General features: G+C 35.8%; 2 protein-coding genes across 2 annotated transcripts in view; one reads left to right on the top strand and one right to left on the bottom strand.

The window, feature by feature from the left end:
* The window catches only part of LOC126965487 (protein dissatisfaction), a 54566-nt gene extending 40819 nt beyond the window's left edge, over positions 1 to 13747 (top strand). The window contains 7 exon segments of the mRNA XM_050809121.1: positions 3457 to 3614; positions 5007 to 5207; positions 7822 to 7932; positions 10323 to 10562; positions 11002 to 11083; positions 12676 to 12781; positions 13549 to 13747. Coding sequence (XP_050665078.1) covers positions 3457 to 3614; positions 5007 to 5207; positions 7822 to 7932; positions 10323 to 10562; positions 11002 to 11083; positions 12676 to 12781; positions 13549 to 13747 — 1097 coding nt within the window.
* A 2361-nt stretch (positions 13748 to 16108) lies between these two features.
* Positions 16109 to 20169, bottom strand: LOC126965370 (cysteine and histidine-rich domain-containing protein morgana). Its single transcript, XM_050808922.1, has 6 exons — positions 19922 to 20169; positions 19673 to 19809; positions 19150 to 19352; positions 18618 to 18834; positions 17866 to 18060; positions 16109 to 16444 (listed from the first exon to the last, which is right to left on the bottom strand). The coding sequence occupies exons 1-6, from the start codon at positions 19992 to 19994 to the stop codon at positions 16217 to 16219; spliced, it is 1053 nt and encodes a 350-aa protein (XP_050664879.1). The 5' UTR covers positions 19995 to 20169; the 3' UTR covers positions 16109 to 16216.
* Positions 20170 to 20408: the final 239 nt, after the last annotated feature.

Consider the following 20408-nt stretch of genomic DNA (forward strand, 5'->3'; position numbering starts at 1 on the left):
ATTTATTGCTAACGAAACCATGCTGTTGAGGAATAATAATGGGTCGTAGAATAGGAAAAAACACAATCGAATATAATTTTTTCAAAAAGTTTAGCAATAGTACATAATTTGGATATGGGTCTGTAATTTTTCACATTGTGCTTGTCACCTGATTTAAAAACTGGTACCACATAACTTTGTTTCCACAGTTGAGGCATAACGCCACTACAAATAGATTTGTGGAATAATAAATAAAGAGAAAGAGATAGAGAGGTACGACACGTCTTCAAAAAAATAGGAGGCAAGCCATCTGGCCCACTTCCCTTATTAATATCCAGTTTACTGAGGTATCTCTTTACTATAATAGGAGAAAGTGGAACTGATCCAATGCTAACAGAGCTATACTTACTCGAAGCACTTACACAATTATTATTGTAGGTTAAGACAGGTGACTCATAAATGGATTCAAAATATTTACTAAAAAGGGAACAAATATCATTTCCATCTCTTGCCGTTAATTTGCTTAAATTCATAATATCAGGGATATAACTAGAAGAGTTTTTCGCTCGGACAAATGACCAAAAGAATTTGCTACAATTTTTTATTTTGTTTTCAGAATTTGAAATATACAAGTCATATACCAGTGGGAGGCTCCTTTGCACAGGATGCCGGCTAGTTTATGGGTACCACAACGGCACCTATTTCTGCCGTAAAGCAGTAATGTGTAATCATTACTGCGTTTCGGTCTCATGGGCGCAGTAGCTAGTGAAATTACTGGGCAAATGAGACTTAACAACTTATGTCTCAAGGTGCCGAGCGCAATTGTAGTGCCGCTCAGAATTTTTGGAGCATTTCAAGAAGCCTGAACGGCACTGTTCAATTACCATCAGCTGAATATCCTACTCGTCTCGTACCTTTTTTGGAAAAAAAAAATAGAATCACATATAAAACGCAGTCGAGCATGGACGAATGTAGCTACTCGTAGTGTACAATAAACACAAAACTAAAGTTAAGAAATTGTCTATTACATCTATATCTGAGAGTCATTTAATATCTTAACGTCGTCAAGGAACTGTTAAGCTGTAAGCCGTTCCGTAGCTCTAGCTACCCCTTTTGTTAGAGCGTTTAATCTGCTACTCATGTACTGCCCGTCACTATTCATGATCTGGGCCTCAGTAGGGCTGTCAACATCATAAAACATTAAATCGAGAAAGTGGATGCATGATTCATTTCATATTTTTATATTTCGACTCCGATACACCATTAATTATGCGATTCGAGATTAAAACTCATGCTTAAATGTTTCACTATCTATATTTATTATTGCTACATTTCTATTTGAACATTTGAACCCATATATTATGAAGATATGCCCGCTTGAACGTCGTTGCTTGATGCGGCGTGGTCTTGGTGCGCAAAAAAAAAATATAGACGAGGGAGGTGATGGCTGGCCCATACGTCATGCTCGTGAACGGGAGCTACTGGGAGGTGGTGGCTGATGATCCTGTCATGAAGAACTCTGCTTCAAGTTGCTTTGTCTCATTTTTTTTTTTTAAACCAAGTCAATTGTAACTTACACGATTAAGTGTAGAATAGGTTTTATTACATCGATTCTCATACATATATTGTAATGAAATGAATTTGTAAAATGTTGAAGCTGTCAATATTGATTCTTGGATTGGCAATGACTTTCTTGCCGCATTTTCTCATAAAGCTCAACCTTTTCCGAAGTGGTGGTAAATGGTAAAGTATAAGTTAACAAATTTCATAAGTGTCATTTTTTTACCTAATTAAAAAAATGACACTTATGAAATAAAACATAATTGATTGACCATCCATAAACTGTATAAAATACCAATTAGATTCTAGACTATATTCTAAATATTAATCAAAGTTGAATTTAGGTTTCAAATACACAATGGTATACCAAATTTACACTGTCCTACCACTGACTCAATGTTAGTATAATATCCTGTAATTTAAGCCAATACACTTCTAACATGCAAAGTTTAGTTTACAGTTTAATGACTCTAAGTCACTATTTAAATAGTCCAAGCTCCCGCTATGACTTAGAGCAACTAGTCGGACAATAATAATATATAGGTGTATATATATACAGCGTACACCTTCCTTAAGGGCCGGCAACGATCTACTGATTCCTCTGGTGTTGCAGGAGAATGTGGGCGGCGGTGATCACTTAACACCAGATGACATGAAATTATTTAGCATTAATTAGCTAGTTTTATAAAGAGTATTTTTTAAAAAACAAAAAGCAGTCATATATCGTGAACTTATAATGTCAAATAATGTCAAAAAAACTAGACTTTTCACACACGTGGCTTAGAGGTAGTCTTTTTGGTTCGACCACATAACATTACCCAAGTTAAAGTCTTCAATAATGCAAAATTTATGATTTGTATGGCTGCTAATAATATTTTGACATTTATTAAGAAACTTTTAAACATTTAGGCTGGTAGGTAACACCAGGTGACCCGTACGCTCGTTTGTCCTCCTTTACCATATAAAAATGTGAGTGTGAAAACTAAATGGAATTATTGACAACCCTAGCTATTAGTAAGCCGGTCGAGCGTCGGGCTCCGGGCGCGGGAACACAACGTATGCGATGAACGGCCAATGCCATGTGCACACACAATGGCCACATTCTCATAGACTCAGGCTCGGTAAGCTGATTGCGTGACGTCATTACACCGGGGGTGCACGCTGATGCAATCGAAACTGTTTAACTTTTTATATACGCTCAGTGCGCTTACACGAACTAACTAAGCCCGTATTTAAGTTTTATTTTAAATTTTACCTACACCCTTCTAAAAAGCATACTAAGAAATTCGATGTCGTTGTCAAGACTTTACGTAGTTGCTCGACATCACTGTTTGATTAGAGAGTATCAAAGTACCATTCGCATTTCCGTTCCGTTCTCTCCATCTCTCTCTTCCATCTATATTTGTACGGTTATTAAATTCTGAGTTGCTAACATAAGTTTATAACGTGACATAGAATAACCGGGAATCGATTTCATCTGGTGAATCCTTATAAATGTAAAACTGTGATTTCATTTCCACGCCTTTAAGTTTTTGTCTACGGGTTTACTTTTGCTAACATATTAAGGTATAAAACCAAAATCTACCACTGCACAACACTCCATAGACCTAAATAACATCCTTACCATTAAGATGTGTGGCATTTCAAAGTGATTTTCAAGAACTTCCTTCCATACTTGGCTGTACTCAGCGAAACAATGAAGATATGGAAGCTTTGAAGAAAAGTACATACTCCCACCTCCTCTGGTTTCGCAAGAAGTTACAAGTGGTGGTGTCACTTGTATATAGAGTACATCTTACTTCTTGTATAAACTTAATAGTGTTCTTGTATGTGTTTAGTTTTTAGATTTTGATGACAACTGGCCTATTTAAGTTTAAAGAGTTCATTATTTTTTATACATTCTAATAAATTTTTTAGCGGTTCAACACGAGCGAGGACCGCGGAAGCCAAAACTGCATGGGAGCTCACTCAGCTCGCTCCAGCCTCCTCAACTATCACACACACACAAACCACATCCTCTGAAACTGTCGCCGCCGTCACCTTACACTCCTCTGCCACAGCCGTTCAGTTTCCAGGTTTGTATATAAAAAGACATAAAAGACATTTAGTATCTCAAAATTGCTTCCTTTAGAATTATTTTTAATGTCATTTCTAATATACTAGATACTACTACCGCTTCGGAAACAAATGGCGCTCCGAGAGATGCGGCGCAAGAAACTCTCCCAGCATTCTCTTTATTGCGCTCTTTTTAATGAAATATACAATATTGTACTGTCATTCCTATTGTTATAAAATAATCATAATCTAATCCCAGGCCACTTATCATCACTTAGATCACTTAGATATTCAGCTGTGGAGTAATAGGATTTACGACTGAGCCATTTTTTAATAAAACATTTAAATTTATTTATAGATAATGCCTGAACAGTGGCTGGGACTTTATTATAAAAATGTATACATTTACCCTTAAAGCTATTTTGTATCTTATGAAGCCTTCTAGAATTAGTTATAAGCAATCCCTTATTGTTGTACATCCCTAGTGTTATAAAAATGAGAATCACCATTAAGAGTTATTGTTAGCTTAAAGCGAGCTCCTAGACTATACACAGTTACGTCAATATTTAAGATATTTTGAAAATGGCGGACTAACTAAAGTTGTTCATGTGCTGATGCTAATAGTGGCCGAGCCCATGCCGATATCTTTAATTTTTTTATGATAATAAGGGACGAGACGAGCAGGACGTTCAGCTGATGGTAATTGACACGCCATTCACATAATAGTATTTATTTTGAGTACAATACTGGTTCAAAAATTGAGGCCTTTAGTCATCAAAGACGATCCATTAATAACTAAAGGCCTCCTTTTAATTAATTCCTCTTCTAAATTTATAAATTAACACACCTCGAATTGGGTACTATTTATTTATTTGGGTACTAAAGAAAAATTCAAATATAAAGTATTTAGCTGAAAATATAATAATATAATGAAATTTTTCACGAACAACAAAAGTGTTAACCTACCTTAAAAAACTGGGTTTTAACTAGGCACTGTCGCTTAAACAAGCGCCTCAGTGTGGTCGGAATTAAAAATGATAAAACTTGCAGATTTTGCCTTGAGCCTGATGAAACGCCTTTTCATCTCCTCTGCGACCGCGGCCCACTAATGCATAAGCGTAACACCATCCTTGGAGACTACTCCCTGCTCTCAGGTGCTGTTTCTAATACTCGCGTCAAGTAGATACTGCGGTTCATAAAGGCGGCAGGGCTTGGCAACAATCTAGTATGAGTGGACTAGTCAAATAGCCACCCTCTTAATATAAATAAATAAAATAATACCTTAAAAAATCTTGTATATCCACTGGAATAGCTGTGGATATTATATCCATAGTTATGTTGTCAGAGAAAACGCATCAAGTGACATTTATTTTGCAGTCACACGACCTCCTATTCCATTAAAAAAATCATCAATGATAGTGGTATTTTTTATATAGTTTAGCATCAGCGGCATCAGCGAGTCGGCCCCACTGAGCACGGCGTCATCGCGGTCAGCTGGCTCGAGCGGTGCTGGGGCGGGCGCGGTCAGTCCGCTGCCGTTCATTACCGAGTCCTTCCTCGCGCCGCCGCCTCCTGGCCTACTCCACATACTCATGTCAAGTGATAAATGCCAGGTAACATTCATTAGTTGAAGTAGCAGTATATGTGTTCTGCTTCTCCAGTCCTGTTACCACGCAAACTGTTATTTCTGACGAAAAATATCGGTGCACATGTAATACTGCACTTTAGACATATCGCAGGGCTTAGTATGATGTGGTCTGGTATAATCTGTTCGTTCTGTATTTCCATAAAAAACAGCTATTTTATTAGTATTTAGATCTTTAACTGTTGAAACTTCCCAGTTTTTACGTAAAGACTAGTCTATCATAACATGCGTCTTCCTCCAAATGAATTACGATCTTAGAGTGTTTTATATTTATGAAACAGGTGGCGAATAAGACACTTGGTGGTCATAACGTCATACGCCCTGCCCATTACAATGAGGTGCCACTCAGGATTCATGAAGAAGCTGGGCGTCATAAATAGAGCACGGCAATACTTCCAACCGGCCCACATTCTAGCGCTCTACAAAGCGCAGGTCACGGCCTCACATAGAGTATTGCTGTCATCTCTGGTCTGGCGCACCCCAATATCATTTGACCGCATGCAACGCAGAGCAGCTTGAATTGTCGGGCTCTGTGAACAGCTGGATTATTTGGCGTTGCGTAGAGACGTCGCTTCATTGTGTGTCCAGTAACGCATTTATCACGGGGAGTGTTTCGAAGAGTTGTTTCACCAGATTCCTGCCGCCGAAGTCCACCTCTGCACGACACGCCACAAATTAGGATATAATCCCCACCATCTGGATGTGTGGTTATCCTCCACACTGCGGTTTCCAAGGAGCTTTCTTCCACATACTACAAAATTGTGGAATAATCTTCCTTGTGCGGTGTTTCCGGGACGATACGACATGGGTACCTTCAAAAAAGCCCGAACACATTCCTTAAAGCCGGCAACACTGCTGTGATTCCTCTAATGTTGCAAGAGAATGTGGGCGGCGTCTAACGTTTAGTACCCGTGACCCGTACCCTCGTTTGTCCTCCATTTCCATAAAAAAAAAAACAAAATTCAGTGCACAATCGTAATTGCGCTCGTCAATTTAAGACATAAGATGTTAAAACTCATCAGCAAAATAATTTCACCAGCTACAGAAGACTTCCAACCAAAACACAATAATGATTTCACATGGCAGAAAAAAAAAATGCCGCTATCAGGCTGTCAAGATATTGTCTTCTTTTAATAGAAGGGGTTAGTTATGGAGAAGGCTTATGTATATCCACAACTGCCACATCCCAGAGAAAATCCCACCCCTTGAAAGTAGGTGATCAATCTATCCACAAACAATTTAAACATTTAGTAAAAAAAAATAGTACTCATGTAGATGAGGCTATAAATAGTTTCTAGTATATATAGATAATCTAATATCTATATAATCATCAATCTAATATAAAAATTCTCGTGTCACGGTGTACGTAATTGAACTGCTCCGAAACGGCTCGACAGATTTTCGTGAATCTTAGCGTGCATATCAGCTAGGGTGGAGAATCGCACATCTATTTTTCATCCCCCTATATGTTAAGGGTGGTCCACACCAAAAATTTTATTTTATTTTTTTGACATTTCTTTTAAATTTATTTAATTATGATTCAGCATTAAAAAATACATACAAGTTCGAATTTTCACCCATCTACGATCAACACTTACGTTTGTATCGCGATTTTAATATTATTCTAATCCATCCACAGACACGCAATAGAGTTGCAATATGGCAATCGAATATAATGATTATTGTAGTACGATAAATTTTATGTATGATATATATGGTAGGTCTGAGAATCGGTCGTAATCAATTTTTTTACCCTAAAATTTTTTATTATTGAATTTTTTTATTACTTTATATGGCAATACAACGTTTGCTGGGTCAGCTAGTATAATAATAATAATCAATAAAAAAAATATCTAAACATTATATATTTATAATCTAATTTGAATCATGTTTCCACTAATATATTCCGACAAGCTCTTAGTAATTTTTTATGTTTTCTTCATTTAAGTCGAACCACAAACAAGATTACTCTTGTTTCAACTTTACAGTTGATTTTAAGTAATAAGTCCAAATCTATGCGAACAAAGTCAGGCACCTGTTCATCATTACTAATTCACCACCAAACGAGCTTTAATATCCATCAAGTAATTTGTTTCACAAGGTAAGGCCAAAACGTGCAAACAGGGCCGGATTTAAACTTAATGCCGCCCCTGGGCGCCGGAAAAAAATCCGCCCCAATACTGGAATTATACTTAAAGTAAAAATATAAAATACTAATTAAATTTCTTTAATTCCTCAAAATAAAAAAAATCGATTATTATTTTAAATCTCCAAGGAAATAAATTGATTAAATTTTTTTTATTACTAATTTTGACTAAACGTGCCAAAATTATAATTTACAAATAATGGATAAATTGAATTTCTTAAATTATCAATAAAACCAAAAATTATTAATTAACAGAATTTATTAATTATATTGAGCAATCTCGATAAGACTAAAAATTTTTTTTCACTTTCAAAAATTTGCCGCCCTGGGCACTTTCCCCAACTGCCCCTAGTGTAAATCCACCGCTGCGTGCAAACCACACTTCGCCACTCGTGATTAATTCAAGAATGAACTGAAGGTAAAATTTTGTTTGAAGGAACTGATGTGGAGCGCGAAACAGCTGCAGCTTCAAGGAGACCCCACCCTGCTGCGTCCACCACACAATGCCTTCGGAGCGCCGTTGGCACCGACATGGGAGCTACTGCAAGTAAGTCGCTAATTTATATCAAAGTTACGTTTTAAAAGTATTAATAAAGAGATTTAATTAAAAAAACGAGTATGCTTTAGGCCACACGACTGAAGAAAAATATTAATTCGATATTAGGAGCGACGTTCAGTTCCGTGGTCACTTGGAAGACAAGGCCAAACTAGTCTCTAAAAAGCTTGGTGTACTCAGTAAGGCGAGACAGAACTTCACTACAGGCCACCGACTGTAACAATTTAATGTATTATATATAGATTGTTCAATAATAATTTTGTAAGGTATGTTTATCACACTAATTGTGAATGTTGTGCAAAGTACCATGCGCATCACGTAGACGTGTGGCGTTCCACAACCACGCGTTTTGTTCGAAATTTCTTGCCTCGCACAGCCATTTTGTGGAATCAACTACCGGCAGCTGTCTTCCCGAACAGATACGACTTAGGGACCTTCAAGAAAAAAGCATACTCCCACCTTAAAGGCCGGCAACGCATTTCTTGAACACACCTCTTGTTGCGGATGTCCATGGGCGGTTGCCTCACCTCTCCCCATCCCGTGAGCCTCTTTCCCGTTTGCCCCCTCTAATATAAAAAAAAAATGTTGTTTACACCTGTAAAGACATGTCTTATTGTACTATCCTTTATGTACTTACTAAAATTATAATGAGGTATTTATTGATGGCTTGTTGGTGTAACTAAATAAATAAATAAATTATTGTAGAATTTGATTTTCTGACGTAGGTAGGTAGGACCTACATTCTAAGTGAGTGGGTACTTCAATGTTAACGTCCATTATATGAATTTATTTATATTCCATGATGTTTGATGCCAGTAGTTATCTATTATCATTACCTTGGCAATAAATACTAAAAAATACTACACTTAGGTTACGTAGGTACTTAGTTGGCCTATCTATATAAATGACTTTTATTTCATTGCGTAAATGCTCACGTAAATGTCTTTTTGACTTTAAGGGCGGGTACACAGCCGTGATTGGACGACACAGGGGTGACTTTTCGCCTACTTGACTTTCCCCGCCCATCAAACGAAGCACGCAGCTACGCAACCGCATTTGCGAAGCATTCATATACCTAAAGTCCTACAGATTTGCCAATTAAGTTATTTTAGATCTACATTGTAGGCGAGAAAACCGAGGCAGGATTGCTAGTAGTGATTAAGGTGCTTATTCTTTAACTATATTATGCTAGATTAAAACTACATTAGTAATTCGGAAATCTGAGATCAAAAGTCCATGTTCATGTCGACTTCTTGGAATGTAATGTAGGATGAATATAGGTTTAATCTACAGTATGTACTTAGTCTTAAAACTAGTATATTTTTTTTCCATAGGTACTTGTTATCTTTATTCAGACTAATATCGTTCGAAGATAAAGACACTTCAATAGGACCGAACCAACATATAGTTCGTAGCATTAGTTGTAGGCATTACCTACCTACTAGAAAATTAATACTTTTATGATTGAGATCTAATCGCAGCTTGTTTAGGTACTATGTACTTCTAAAGACTCATCTTTAGAACCAAGTAAAAAAAATGTACACTTTCTTTACTTTTTTAATATTTTTTCATAGACCTTAGATAGCAGGGGCGTGCATATCATATAGGCAATTAGGCATTACCTACCTCGTTAAGTTAATTTAGTTTAGTTTGGTTACGTTATTTTATAACCACACTTCTATTGAACACTCATAAAATTTTATGAGTTACAATTTCCTTACATATTTTTTTAATTTTTGCTTAAATTTTTATGAGTATAATTTCTCTGGATACTAAAAAATATTGGTAAGCACTCTCCAGATTGTGTCCATAGCTCAACTTCAACTTGTTATAATATCTGCAGTGCCTACTTTGCTAAAAAACCAACGCACGCCCCTGTTAGATAGACCTACCTACTTATACTTACGTAGTACTTACAGATAAAGCTTTTATTATTTACTCGTCCATAAATTAAATAACTCTCATGGCTTCTTCTAACTTTTGGATAGGCTCTGGAATTCCTAAAGTTTACCTGTCATGAGAGTTGTTCTCTTTTGTACCCTAAGTATATATTATATAGAGAGGGCGTGCATTGGTTTTCTGACAAAGAAGGCACTGTGGTTCTAACTAGTCGTAAGTAGTTAAGCTTTGGAATAAGCATAGATTGCTTAGGTACCGTAAGTATTTAGTATGTAGCGTAAGGAAAAATTTTATGAGTGGGTGTTCAATAGAAGTTTGGTAATTAAATAACGGAATGAAATTAAACTAAATCAACTTTAACACTAGTGCTATATTTATTTCGGTTCATATCGAGGTAGGCACTGCCTAATTGCCTATATGATATACACGCACCTGATTATACGATGGGAGAATATTATCTAACCAATCTTGATTACCTACAGGAGACGAGTGCACGGCTTCTCTTCATGGCAGTTCGATGGGTTCGTTGTCTCGCGCCCTTTCAAGCGCTGTCCTCTACAGATCAACTTGTGTTACTCCGGGCTGCATGGAAGGACCTATTCTTGCTGCACCTTGCTCAGTGGTCTGCGCCGTGGGACCTGGGGCCGCTGCTGTCCGCGCCGACTGTCAGAGCAAGGCTACCAACGGAACCATTGGCTGACTTAGAATTGAATACATTACAGGTACTTACCCGCCTAAAACTCCTAAAAAATACCCTGTTATTTCTATCTAACATATCAAGGCACAATATGACAACTATTTGCAACAATTGCGTTGATGTTTCTGAAAATGTGCGTGATTTGGATTCTATCTACAGCAACCAACACAAGTATGTAGGTACCTACTTAGAAAAAGTGTGGGAAATCTATGCTCAAAAGTAAACCTACTGTCAATTAACATTAGTCTTAATTTATCAACTTTTATTGAGTACAGCGACATTTATCAGTGACAAAAACTCTCCTAAAATTGTTGATTACTTCTGTATCTCCGTTACATAATATGTTCTCTTTTCTTTAAAAGTTTTAATTATATATAAACGTTTTAATTATACTTGAGGGTATACTGCTGATTATAACAAGCAGCTGTGATAGTCAATTATGTCTAAGTATTTAATTGTTTCAGGAAATATTATGCCGTTTTCGGCAAATCGCTCCAGACGGCAGTGAGTGCGGGTGTATGAAAGCCATTGTTCTGTTTTCACCAGGTGAATAAAATAGTTTTTATATTTTGGATATAAGTCATAACAATTTCAGCAGTAGGTATAAAGGATCATAACAAAAGTATATAAGACATTTAATATTATACCAAAAATAAATGCATCAACGATAGTCCTACTTATCGTGGAAACTATTCTACAGCTTGGCAACGAAAAGTGTGACTATAGGTACCTATACACACTGAGCTGTTGCTCAGAGAATATTCCCAATACAGGTTTATTATAAATAGGGTAACTGTGTGTTAACCTCTATCTAATATAGCACTAGTGTTAAAGTTGATTTAGTTTAATTTCATTCCGTTATTTAATTACCAAACTTCTATTGAACACCCACTCATAAATTTTTTCCTTACGCTAGATACTAAGCCAAACTTCCAAAGCTCAACTACTTACGACTAGTTAGAACCACAGTGCCTTCTTTGTCATAGACTTGCGGGCAGTCTATGTTTATGGGTCTCTCTTATGCACTGTTATGAAGACAGCGATAAAACATACTTGGTCGCTATTCACGTAGATACCTACTTCAAAATCAAATAAACTATATTCAAATAGACTTTTGAATCGTCATTATGTAATTAAAATTACTGAATCTACCATTATACGTTCGGTAAAAGTAGAGCACGTGATAATAATATACCTACAAGAAAATCAACCGCCACTCTTTTAGAACAATGAGACTTATATAATAAATAGCAGACCCGACAGACGTCGTCTTTTACACACGTCTTAAATTTAAAAAAAATCGGTCCATCCTCGTAGGAGGAGTTCACTAACATACACATGAGCAGGAGAATTATATTCTATGGATGGAATTGAGAATCTAAACCAATCTCAAATTTACTGGAACACACAAAAAAAAACATCAAAATCGGTCCAGCCGTTTAGGAGGAGTTCAGTTACAACAGACGCACAAAAGAAATATATATATTAAGATAGCTGACCCGGCAGAAGTTGTTCTTTACATGTACTGTTGGTATAATGAAATTGTTTCACAGCAGAACTGTAAAACTGTGCGTTAATAAATTCTCTCATGGAAAATATGTCCAATAAAAAATTATGGCTCCCAAATCGAAATAAAAACTATCCTATCTCTCAAGTTGGACTAAACTGCACTCCATGAAGTAATCCCCATTAGAATCCGTTCACTCGTTTAGGAGTTAACTGGAAACAAACATCAGGACACTAAATTTATATGTAGATATTAAGATGAGTTTGTAAGATGCTGCGTCCAATATTTGAATCATGTTCGATATAGAAAAGCGTTTTAAATATTTAATAAAAAATATACTGTAGGTACCTGTAAATATTAATTATCGTGTAGTGGATGCATCAACCTCTTAGAAGACATTCTGGAGTACCGACCTAATTAGTCCACTGACAAGTTCAGCACAGTTGCAATATAGGTACCTTAGTTACCTATATTCTATTTTGTGCAAGTAGGTATCTTACATTTTCTATTTCTATGCGCTATATAGGTAGTTCACCACATAACGATATTTTATGGTAATCCTTGTCGCAAAATGTATTCTATAATTGTATATTATATCTTATTAAATAAAACATTTTATTTTCATCCCTAGATACACCTGGACTAAGTGAAACACAGCCAGTAGAAATGTTGCAGGACCAAGCTCAATGCATTCTAGCAGACTATGTGCGGACTAGATATACACGTCAACCGACGCGGTAAGTGTCCACCTAGGTGCCGTTCCCAAAACACACACACACAAACGATCAAAACGATTTTTGAAGTTATACTTCTTTAGGCGTACTGTCACTGCGTTATGAAAAATGATAAGAGTGAAATTTTAAAGATTTTTCCTTTGTTAGGCTATAGAAGTATAAATTCCTGCGTGCATACATAAGTATACACCTTAGAATATGATTATTCTCAGGTACACCCACACTTTTTTCCACAGAGTACCTACATTATGTAATATAGCCTATAGGTAGATTTTTCTTTGAGGTGCAGTAACCGAAAAACATCTGAATATAGATGGGATAGGGCTGTAACTATTCGCTGTGAAATATTAGTTATTATCAGATGGTTTTAGTTATTATTTTGGATCTTTGGAACCATTTACCAACCACTTCGATTTAGGTAATTTTGTACCTAATTCTTTACCATATTCAATAAATTGAGCCACAGCGAAGTATAAACGGTCTTAGGTCTTTAGGGTTGCATCACGCAACGCTTTTTGATTTGTAATATCTCAAGAACAAATAATAGTTAGGTGATTGTTTTTGTGACTAGCTACATAATTTGTGTTGAAGAATTGACTTTGTGGTACTTACCTTATTAAAAACTTATGTTTAATTCATTAGAGAGGATCTACTTACCTCTTAGTTGAGAACTGCTGGTTTTGCAGAATATCCTTCACATATAAACAATATTAAAGTCATTTCAAAGCCGATGAATAAAATTACCAACTAAATAAAAGAAATAATTTCAGATTTGGTCGTCTCCTTCTCCTGTTGCCTTCGCTCCGCGCTGTGCGGCCCCGGTCTATCGAACAGCTACTGTTCCGAGACACAGTGGGAGATGTCTCCGTGGCCACTCTCCTACACGACATGTACAGGATGCAACCAGCACCGACTCCTGTGTTCCAACATTCTCTATCGGCCTCCACGGAACACTGCGCCTCTCCATAACCAGTTGATCCTATCTTTACAGAAGCTGCGACTCTGCTTAACTATTGCGTCATTGTAAATAAAAATCAGGTGTGCTCTCTACCAGTGGGAGGCTCCTTTGCACAGAATGCCGGCTAGATTATGGGTACCACAACGGCGCGTATTTCTGCCATAAAGCAGTAATGTGTATGTTACTGTGTTTCGGCCGTAGTTAATGAAATTACTGGGCAAATGAGACTTAACATCTTATGTCTCAAGGTGACGAGCGCAGTTGTAGTGCCACTCAGAATTTCTGATTTTTTCAAGAATCCTGAGCGGCATTGCATAATGGGCAGGGCGTATCAGTTATTATCAGCTGAACGTCCTGCTCGTGTCGTATGTAGACTACAGTTAGCGCGCAAGTTGAATGCATTCGGGGCCTGGAGTAAAGAGCGGGTATCTCCCCCCCGCTGTCCGCACACCTCGCCTCGTTCGCCTGTAGTGTAGTGCTGTGCCGTAGTCGTCGCTTACTGTGTTATCGCGTTAATACTAAAGTTGCGATCCCGGTTTATTTTTTGTCAACAAAATCGTGTTGTTTTATTCATGTGTAATTTATACGCAAACGCTAGTTAAGTAAATACGATTAACGGCCGTTTTCAATAACCTATCTATCCTTAGTTTAACTTACGGATTCATTTCTGTCACCGTTTAATGACAAGATCTTATCTATCCATAGTTATGTCCAATGTAGTTATAGTCCAATGCTATCTGTCAATAGGTTATTGAAATGTAAGTAAGCGTAAAAAGATAGATTTGTCTACCTCTAGTAAGTTAAACTAAAGATAGATAGGTTATTGAAAACGGCCGTAAAACAAAATATACAAAAGTTGTAACGAAGGCGCGGTGGGCGGTGTTTGTTTGATTTGACAATCGTGTGTATCTCTACATTTTGCATCGCGATGTCGTCTATACATGCACAAGTCATTTTTATATATTACTAGCTGACGCAGCAAACATTGTATTGCCATATAAAGTAATAAAAAAATATTCAATAATTAAAATTTTTGGGGTATAAAAAATAAATGACGACCGATTCTCAGAACTACCAAATATATCGTACATTAAATTTATCGTACTACTATAATCATTATATTTGATTGCCACACTATTGCGTATCTGTGGATTGGTAGTGGTTGATGGTAGAAGTTGTATGTTTTTTTTTTAATGCTGAATCATAATAAAATAAAAATGATAAACATTGTCAAAAAAATAGGGGTGGGTATCATTTGGGGGTATGAAAAATAGATGTTGGCCGATTCTCAGACCTACCGGATATACCTACACACAAATATTCAAACAATTTGGTTTAGCCGATTCGGAAGATCTTGGTAACAAACCCGGTATTTGTTACCAAACTCCTCCGATCGGCACGAAAATTTTATATATTAGATTTACACAGAAAACACGAGATTTTTATATAGTATATTTACTACCTAAAAGGATTCTATCTGGTTATGAAAGTTCCACTTAAAGCGACCCAGCCGTTTCGGAGATTATCCGTACCAGATTTTTTTTATATTAATACGTTGACATAAGTTAAAAATGTAAACATAGACCATATGCAATTAGTAAAATGGTGTTATGTTTATTTTACAGACACTTTGTATATTTAATATAAATCGATAGATATGAATAAATATTGTGTAATTAATATATAAAGTGCATAATACTTATATATTACTGTAATAAAGTAGTTTTTAATGTGTTAAAATACGTACATATATTTTGTAAAAAATAATAATTATTAGAAGTAATTTGTTGAGTTACGATTGTTTGGATTTTGTAAAGTATTTGTCACTTATGAAATTTCTAGTCTATATTCTAGTCATATATATATTAAATATAGATTCTATAATATATAAATAATGAATATGTATGTGATTAAAAAATTAATATTAATATTAAAAACATACTGTATCTCCTATTATTTCTCTTCCTACTAAAAATAGTTACAGAAATAGACGGACGCCCCCTGGTGGTTTATCATAATATAATAATAATATTGACACACTTTTTACACAAATAATCTTGCCCCAAGTTAAGCATATAAGGCTGTGTTATGGATTACAAGACAATGATATATTTAATACAATATACTTAAACATACATAAATTCATATAAACATACATAAATACGTTTAAACATCCATGACTCGGAAACAAACATCCATATTCATCATATAAATGCTTGCACCTACCGGGATTCGAACCCGAGACCTCTAGCTTAGTAGGTGGGACCGCTAACCACTTGGCTATACATGTCGTCATTATCATATTTCTTGGTTTATTGCAATTAATTATCAGTAAGTGTTATACAGAGTCCATAACTGGATAAATAAAACAATTTATATTTTTCTTATGATTTATTACAAAACATAGTAATATCTGTGTTAATTAAATATTTTTTTAATATAATTTTCACATTATTTCATAAATCAATATAATAGAATTATCAGCCGGTAAGATTGACCTTGCCGGAAGAATGAATGGCTTCGACAGCAGAAAGGTCTACGGAATCATCTTCCACATTTGATTCTGGTTCCGGTTCTGGTTCTTCAACAACAGGTGGGCTCACTCTTGGGAAGTCTATTTTACTCCATGCTCCGGGTTCAGCTTTCTTTAACTTAATTTCTACTTTTGTTCCCAGCATTGAGGCACTACTTTGGCTTACATCTATTACCTGAAAAATATTATTTAATTATAGCATAAAGAACAGCATTATCTGAATTCACTAAAAATATTATTATTAGAACTAAATTATCAATATTTATTATGCATAAAATTTTATTTGATAGTTTTTTTTCTTTCCTTTAGGGAACATAATGATGTAGTTATTATAATATTGCCCCACTTGCATTACAATCTAGCCTTAACTTAAACTAATAAGTAGTTCTACTTTAACTTAAACTGCTAGAAAGATTAAACTAAGATTGTGTGCATCAACACATTTCTTAATGACTCTATTAAGGGAAAGTCACTTTGTTCATGCGTCTTTTATAATAGCACTATTTTATATTGTATTGCACTAATTCACTAGCACTACACTAACTCAAAAGGTTTTGTTCGTTTTATTCTTACTATATCAGTGTTGATAAATTGGGACTTGCAGCCTTTAAGAGACATACTGGTCATTTCTTAACTGATAATTAAAAAAATAATAGGGTGGTAAAATCGAAAAAACTCCTGAAGCGGTATGAAAAGGGAGGTCACAGAAAATTTTAGTTATGGATAAGAATTTTTTTACAATCAAGCAACAAAAGTGCCTTGTAAGCCACACTGAAGTAGAATTCTAATTTTTTTAAGAACAGGAGGACAAACGAGCATATGGGTCGCATAATGTTAAGTGATCACCACCATCAGCCAATACGGTTGCAATACCGGAGGAATCACAGAAGCAATGCAGGTCTTTTCGGAAAGTGTACGCGCTTATCTTGAAGGTACCCATGTCGTCCCGGAAACACAGCACAAGAAAGCTCATTATACAGCTTGGTTGTAAATGGAAGAAAGTTCCTTGAAAACCTCACTGTAAAGGAATACCACACATCCAGATGGTTGGGATGATATTCTAATTTATGGCGAGTCCTGCGAAGGTGGAATTCGGCGGCGGGAATCAGGTGAAACAGCTCTTTGGATGCAACGAACACTCCCGTAGATAGATGCAGTAGAAGACACAAAATTGTCTCTATACAACACCAGGTGAACGAGCCGTTCACAGAATACTAGGCCCCCCACAATTCGAGCAGCTCTGTTTTGCACGCTGTCAAATGCTTCGAGGTGATATTGGGGTGCGCCAGATCAGAGATGACAGCAATACTACATAATATATGGCTGAATTTGTGCTTTGTAGAGTGCTAGAATATGGGCCGGCTTGAAGTTTTGCTGTTCTATTCATATGTCAACCTTCTTCGAAACCAATTTGGCTTTGCCTTCCAGATGACAGCAGAATTGGCAATCACTCGAGATTTCGAGACCCAGTATTCCAATACTAGTTGAGATCCAACCATCAGAGGTATTTTATTAGGGGGAATCATCACATTTTATGTAAATTTAGTGATATTTCAATTATCTAATTAAAAAAAATGTAAACAACAAAGTACTTACTCCTCTTAATTCAAGATCTAATTTAAATGAAGCATTATTTTCCTCCTTAAAAACTATTTTGAGATTGAGTCTGATTGGATTTATCTTGACAAAGCTTGCAATTGGGTCATACTTCTTGGCATACACACTCACAATGACATAATCTGGAGTCTGGTGCCAATCCCACCGGCATTTCACAGTACCAGCCGCAGCCACCTAAAATTTTTATGAAGATATTATCACTCACTTCAATAAAACCTTAAGTCTAATGCAACACATTGAAGTTAATAAAATTTGTTCCAATTCAGTAATTAATGTATACACAGATCACAATAACTATTTTTCCGAACCAAAAAGAGAAATGTAATATATTATATTTGTTCCTCCTTTATATTTTCTATTTAATAAAGTTTTATTGGCTTTGTTAGTCAATAAAAATATAACAGAATACAAATTAAACATTGTTAAATGACTTTCAAACTCATATATTTTTATGTTATATTGTGTAGGATTTGTTAAATCCTATTTGAAAACATATACCTCAGACCTAAGAAGAATGGGCAAAAGAATCTCAATTTTTTTTAATACAATATGCTGAGGGTGGTCTGTACATTCCCAAGGTGTGGTATCACTAAAAATGTCAAGTTAACATAAACATATAAATTGTCCAACAAAAATCTTCTTAAGCAGACTTAACCAAGTAGTTGGCATAACAAGTTTTTGTTAGTTCCTGATCTTAACATTATGATTAGCACAGTTTCTAGAAAATTCACCTCTTTAAACCATTTGTGTGTACCAGTCGTGCAACCAGGTTGATTTAAAAAGGTATTGAAATCTGTGGTTCGTTTCTGACAACATGACCAGAACTTGAGGCCTTCGTGGAACACTGGACATCCAGGATGGAAGATGCACGGGCTATCATTTGTTTGGGGTCCATTGTATGTTGTGTTACATCCACCATTCTTGCATGTTGTACCAATTTCAATAATACTGCAAATTAAACCAATGACTAAGCAATACAGAATTACATAAAAAATACTCAACAGAAAGCCAAAGCCACAGCTAAAATAAAATATTTATATCATTCCATACATTCATTGCAAAATAGAACTATCAAAGATTAAATTAAATTCAAGGTAGATTTTAACATCAACAGAAAACTATCTCATCAGTCTTTAAGCATCTTAATCATATTTAACATTTTATTTACTCTCAAGTCAACAAAAAAAGGTACATTATGAATGAAAAGTTTTCTTTCCAAATTACAGAATATCAAGTAATAAGTGTTTTACACATCAAGCTTACCCTGTATTAGATGAGAGTACTTGTTGAGATGCATTAGGATTGGCTTGTTTCAAAGAATCTGCAACAGTAGCTTCTAAAGTGACTAATGATGTTTCAAATGGTGGCCGCGGAAGCTGTGGTCCAACTATTGGAGCTCTAACTTCTATCACCTCCTTTTTATCAAGCTCTTTATCTACAGATTTCTTTACAGGTTCTTCTGGTTTCTGAAAATAATTATAAATAAGAACTTTAGTCATTATATATTAAATTTTAGTATAAATAAACTTCTGAGCCAGCATAACTTTCATGCAAGCAATAATCTGAATGGGCAATATACTGTTCATTCAATTCATATATGCCATGATGTTCTTGTAAGAGTTGAAATGAAAACACAAATTTATATGTTCAGTTTGAATTGCTATTTCTATTGAAAAAATATTGCTATTTACAAAATGTATAACCTATAAAAATAAGTAGAATTCCATTTGAAATCTCAAGTATCTCTAAGTTTTAAGCTCAAAATTGACTGGTACTTACTACTTACCACATGAGAATGCTTTGAGTATGTACAACCTTTAATATTTAGGAACTCAGTGAAGTCCACACTCTTTTTGTTGCAACAGGACCAACCTTTATAAGCATCATGAAATACTGGGAAGCCGGGATGATGACAACACACATCTGAAATAAAGTAGCAGACACAGAAACTTATTATAGTGTTGTCGGTATTTTTCTAGAATCCTCTAAGACTTTGAACTCAATAAATAAAACATAATAAGAATTATCTACTCACCGCTATCGTTAGTATTCGGGTCATAAAGTTGACCGCAGCCGCGGTTATAGCACTGGACGAGATTTTCAGGCATATTGTTCTATTTATGCAACAATATATTCATGTGAAGGTTAGTTTGATATCATCTGAAAATTGAAATCAGAGCACAGAATCTAGAAATATCTAAATGAAATAATAATTTGGTTGATTTGAATGCTGACAGCGAAATTTGAGCTTTAACTTTTTATTATTTTTATGTGCATTGGAAACGAGGCCTTCAGCTCAAAGCCCTGCGCTTCCCCGAGGCGTAAAAAGAATAGGGTAGTCCCAGGCCCTAGTGCGTCGTAAGAGCCGGCCTAGTGCCGCTATGTTTCGCATAGGTTAGTGAGAGCGGTATCTAAAGATAGATTACCCCAGGAGGGTACCAGCTCCTGTAGAGCCGGAGAATCCCTCCCCGAGCATTCGCGCTCGGGCTGCCCCTCGTATTCTGGGGAGGGCACAGTACCGC

Source organism: Leptidea sinapis, chromosome 7 (genome assembly GCF_905404315.1).
Source record: "Leptidea sinapis chromosome 7, ilLepSina1.1, whole genome shotgun sequence".
Lineage (NCBI taxonomy): Eukaryota > Metazoa > Arthropoda > Insecta > Lepidoptera > Pieridae > Leptidea > Leptidea sinapis.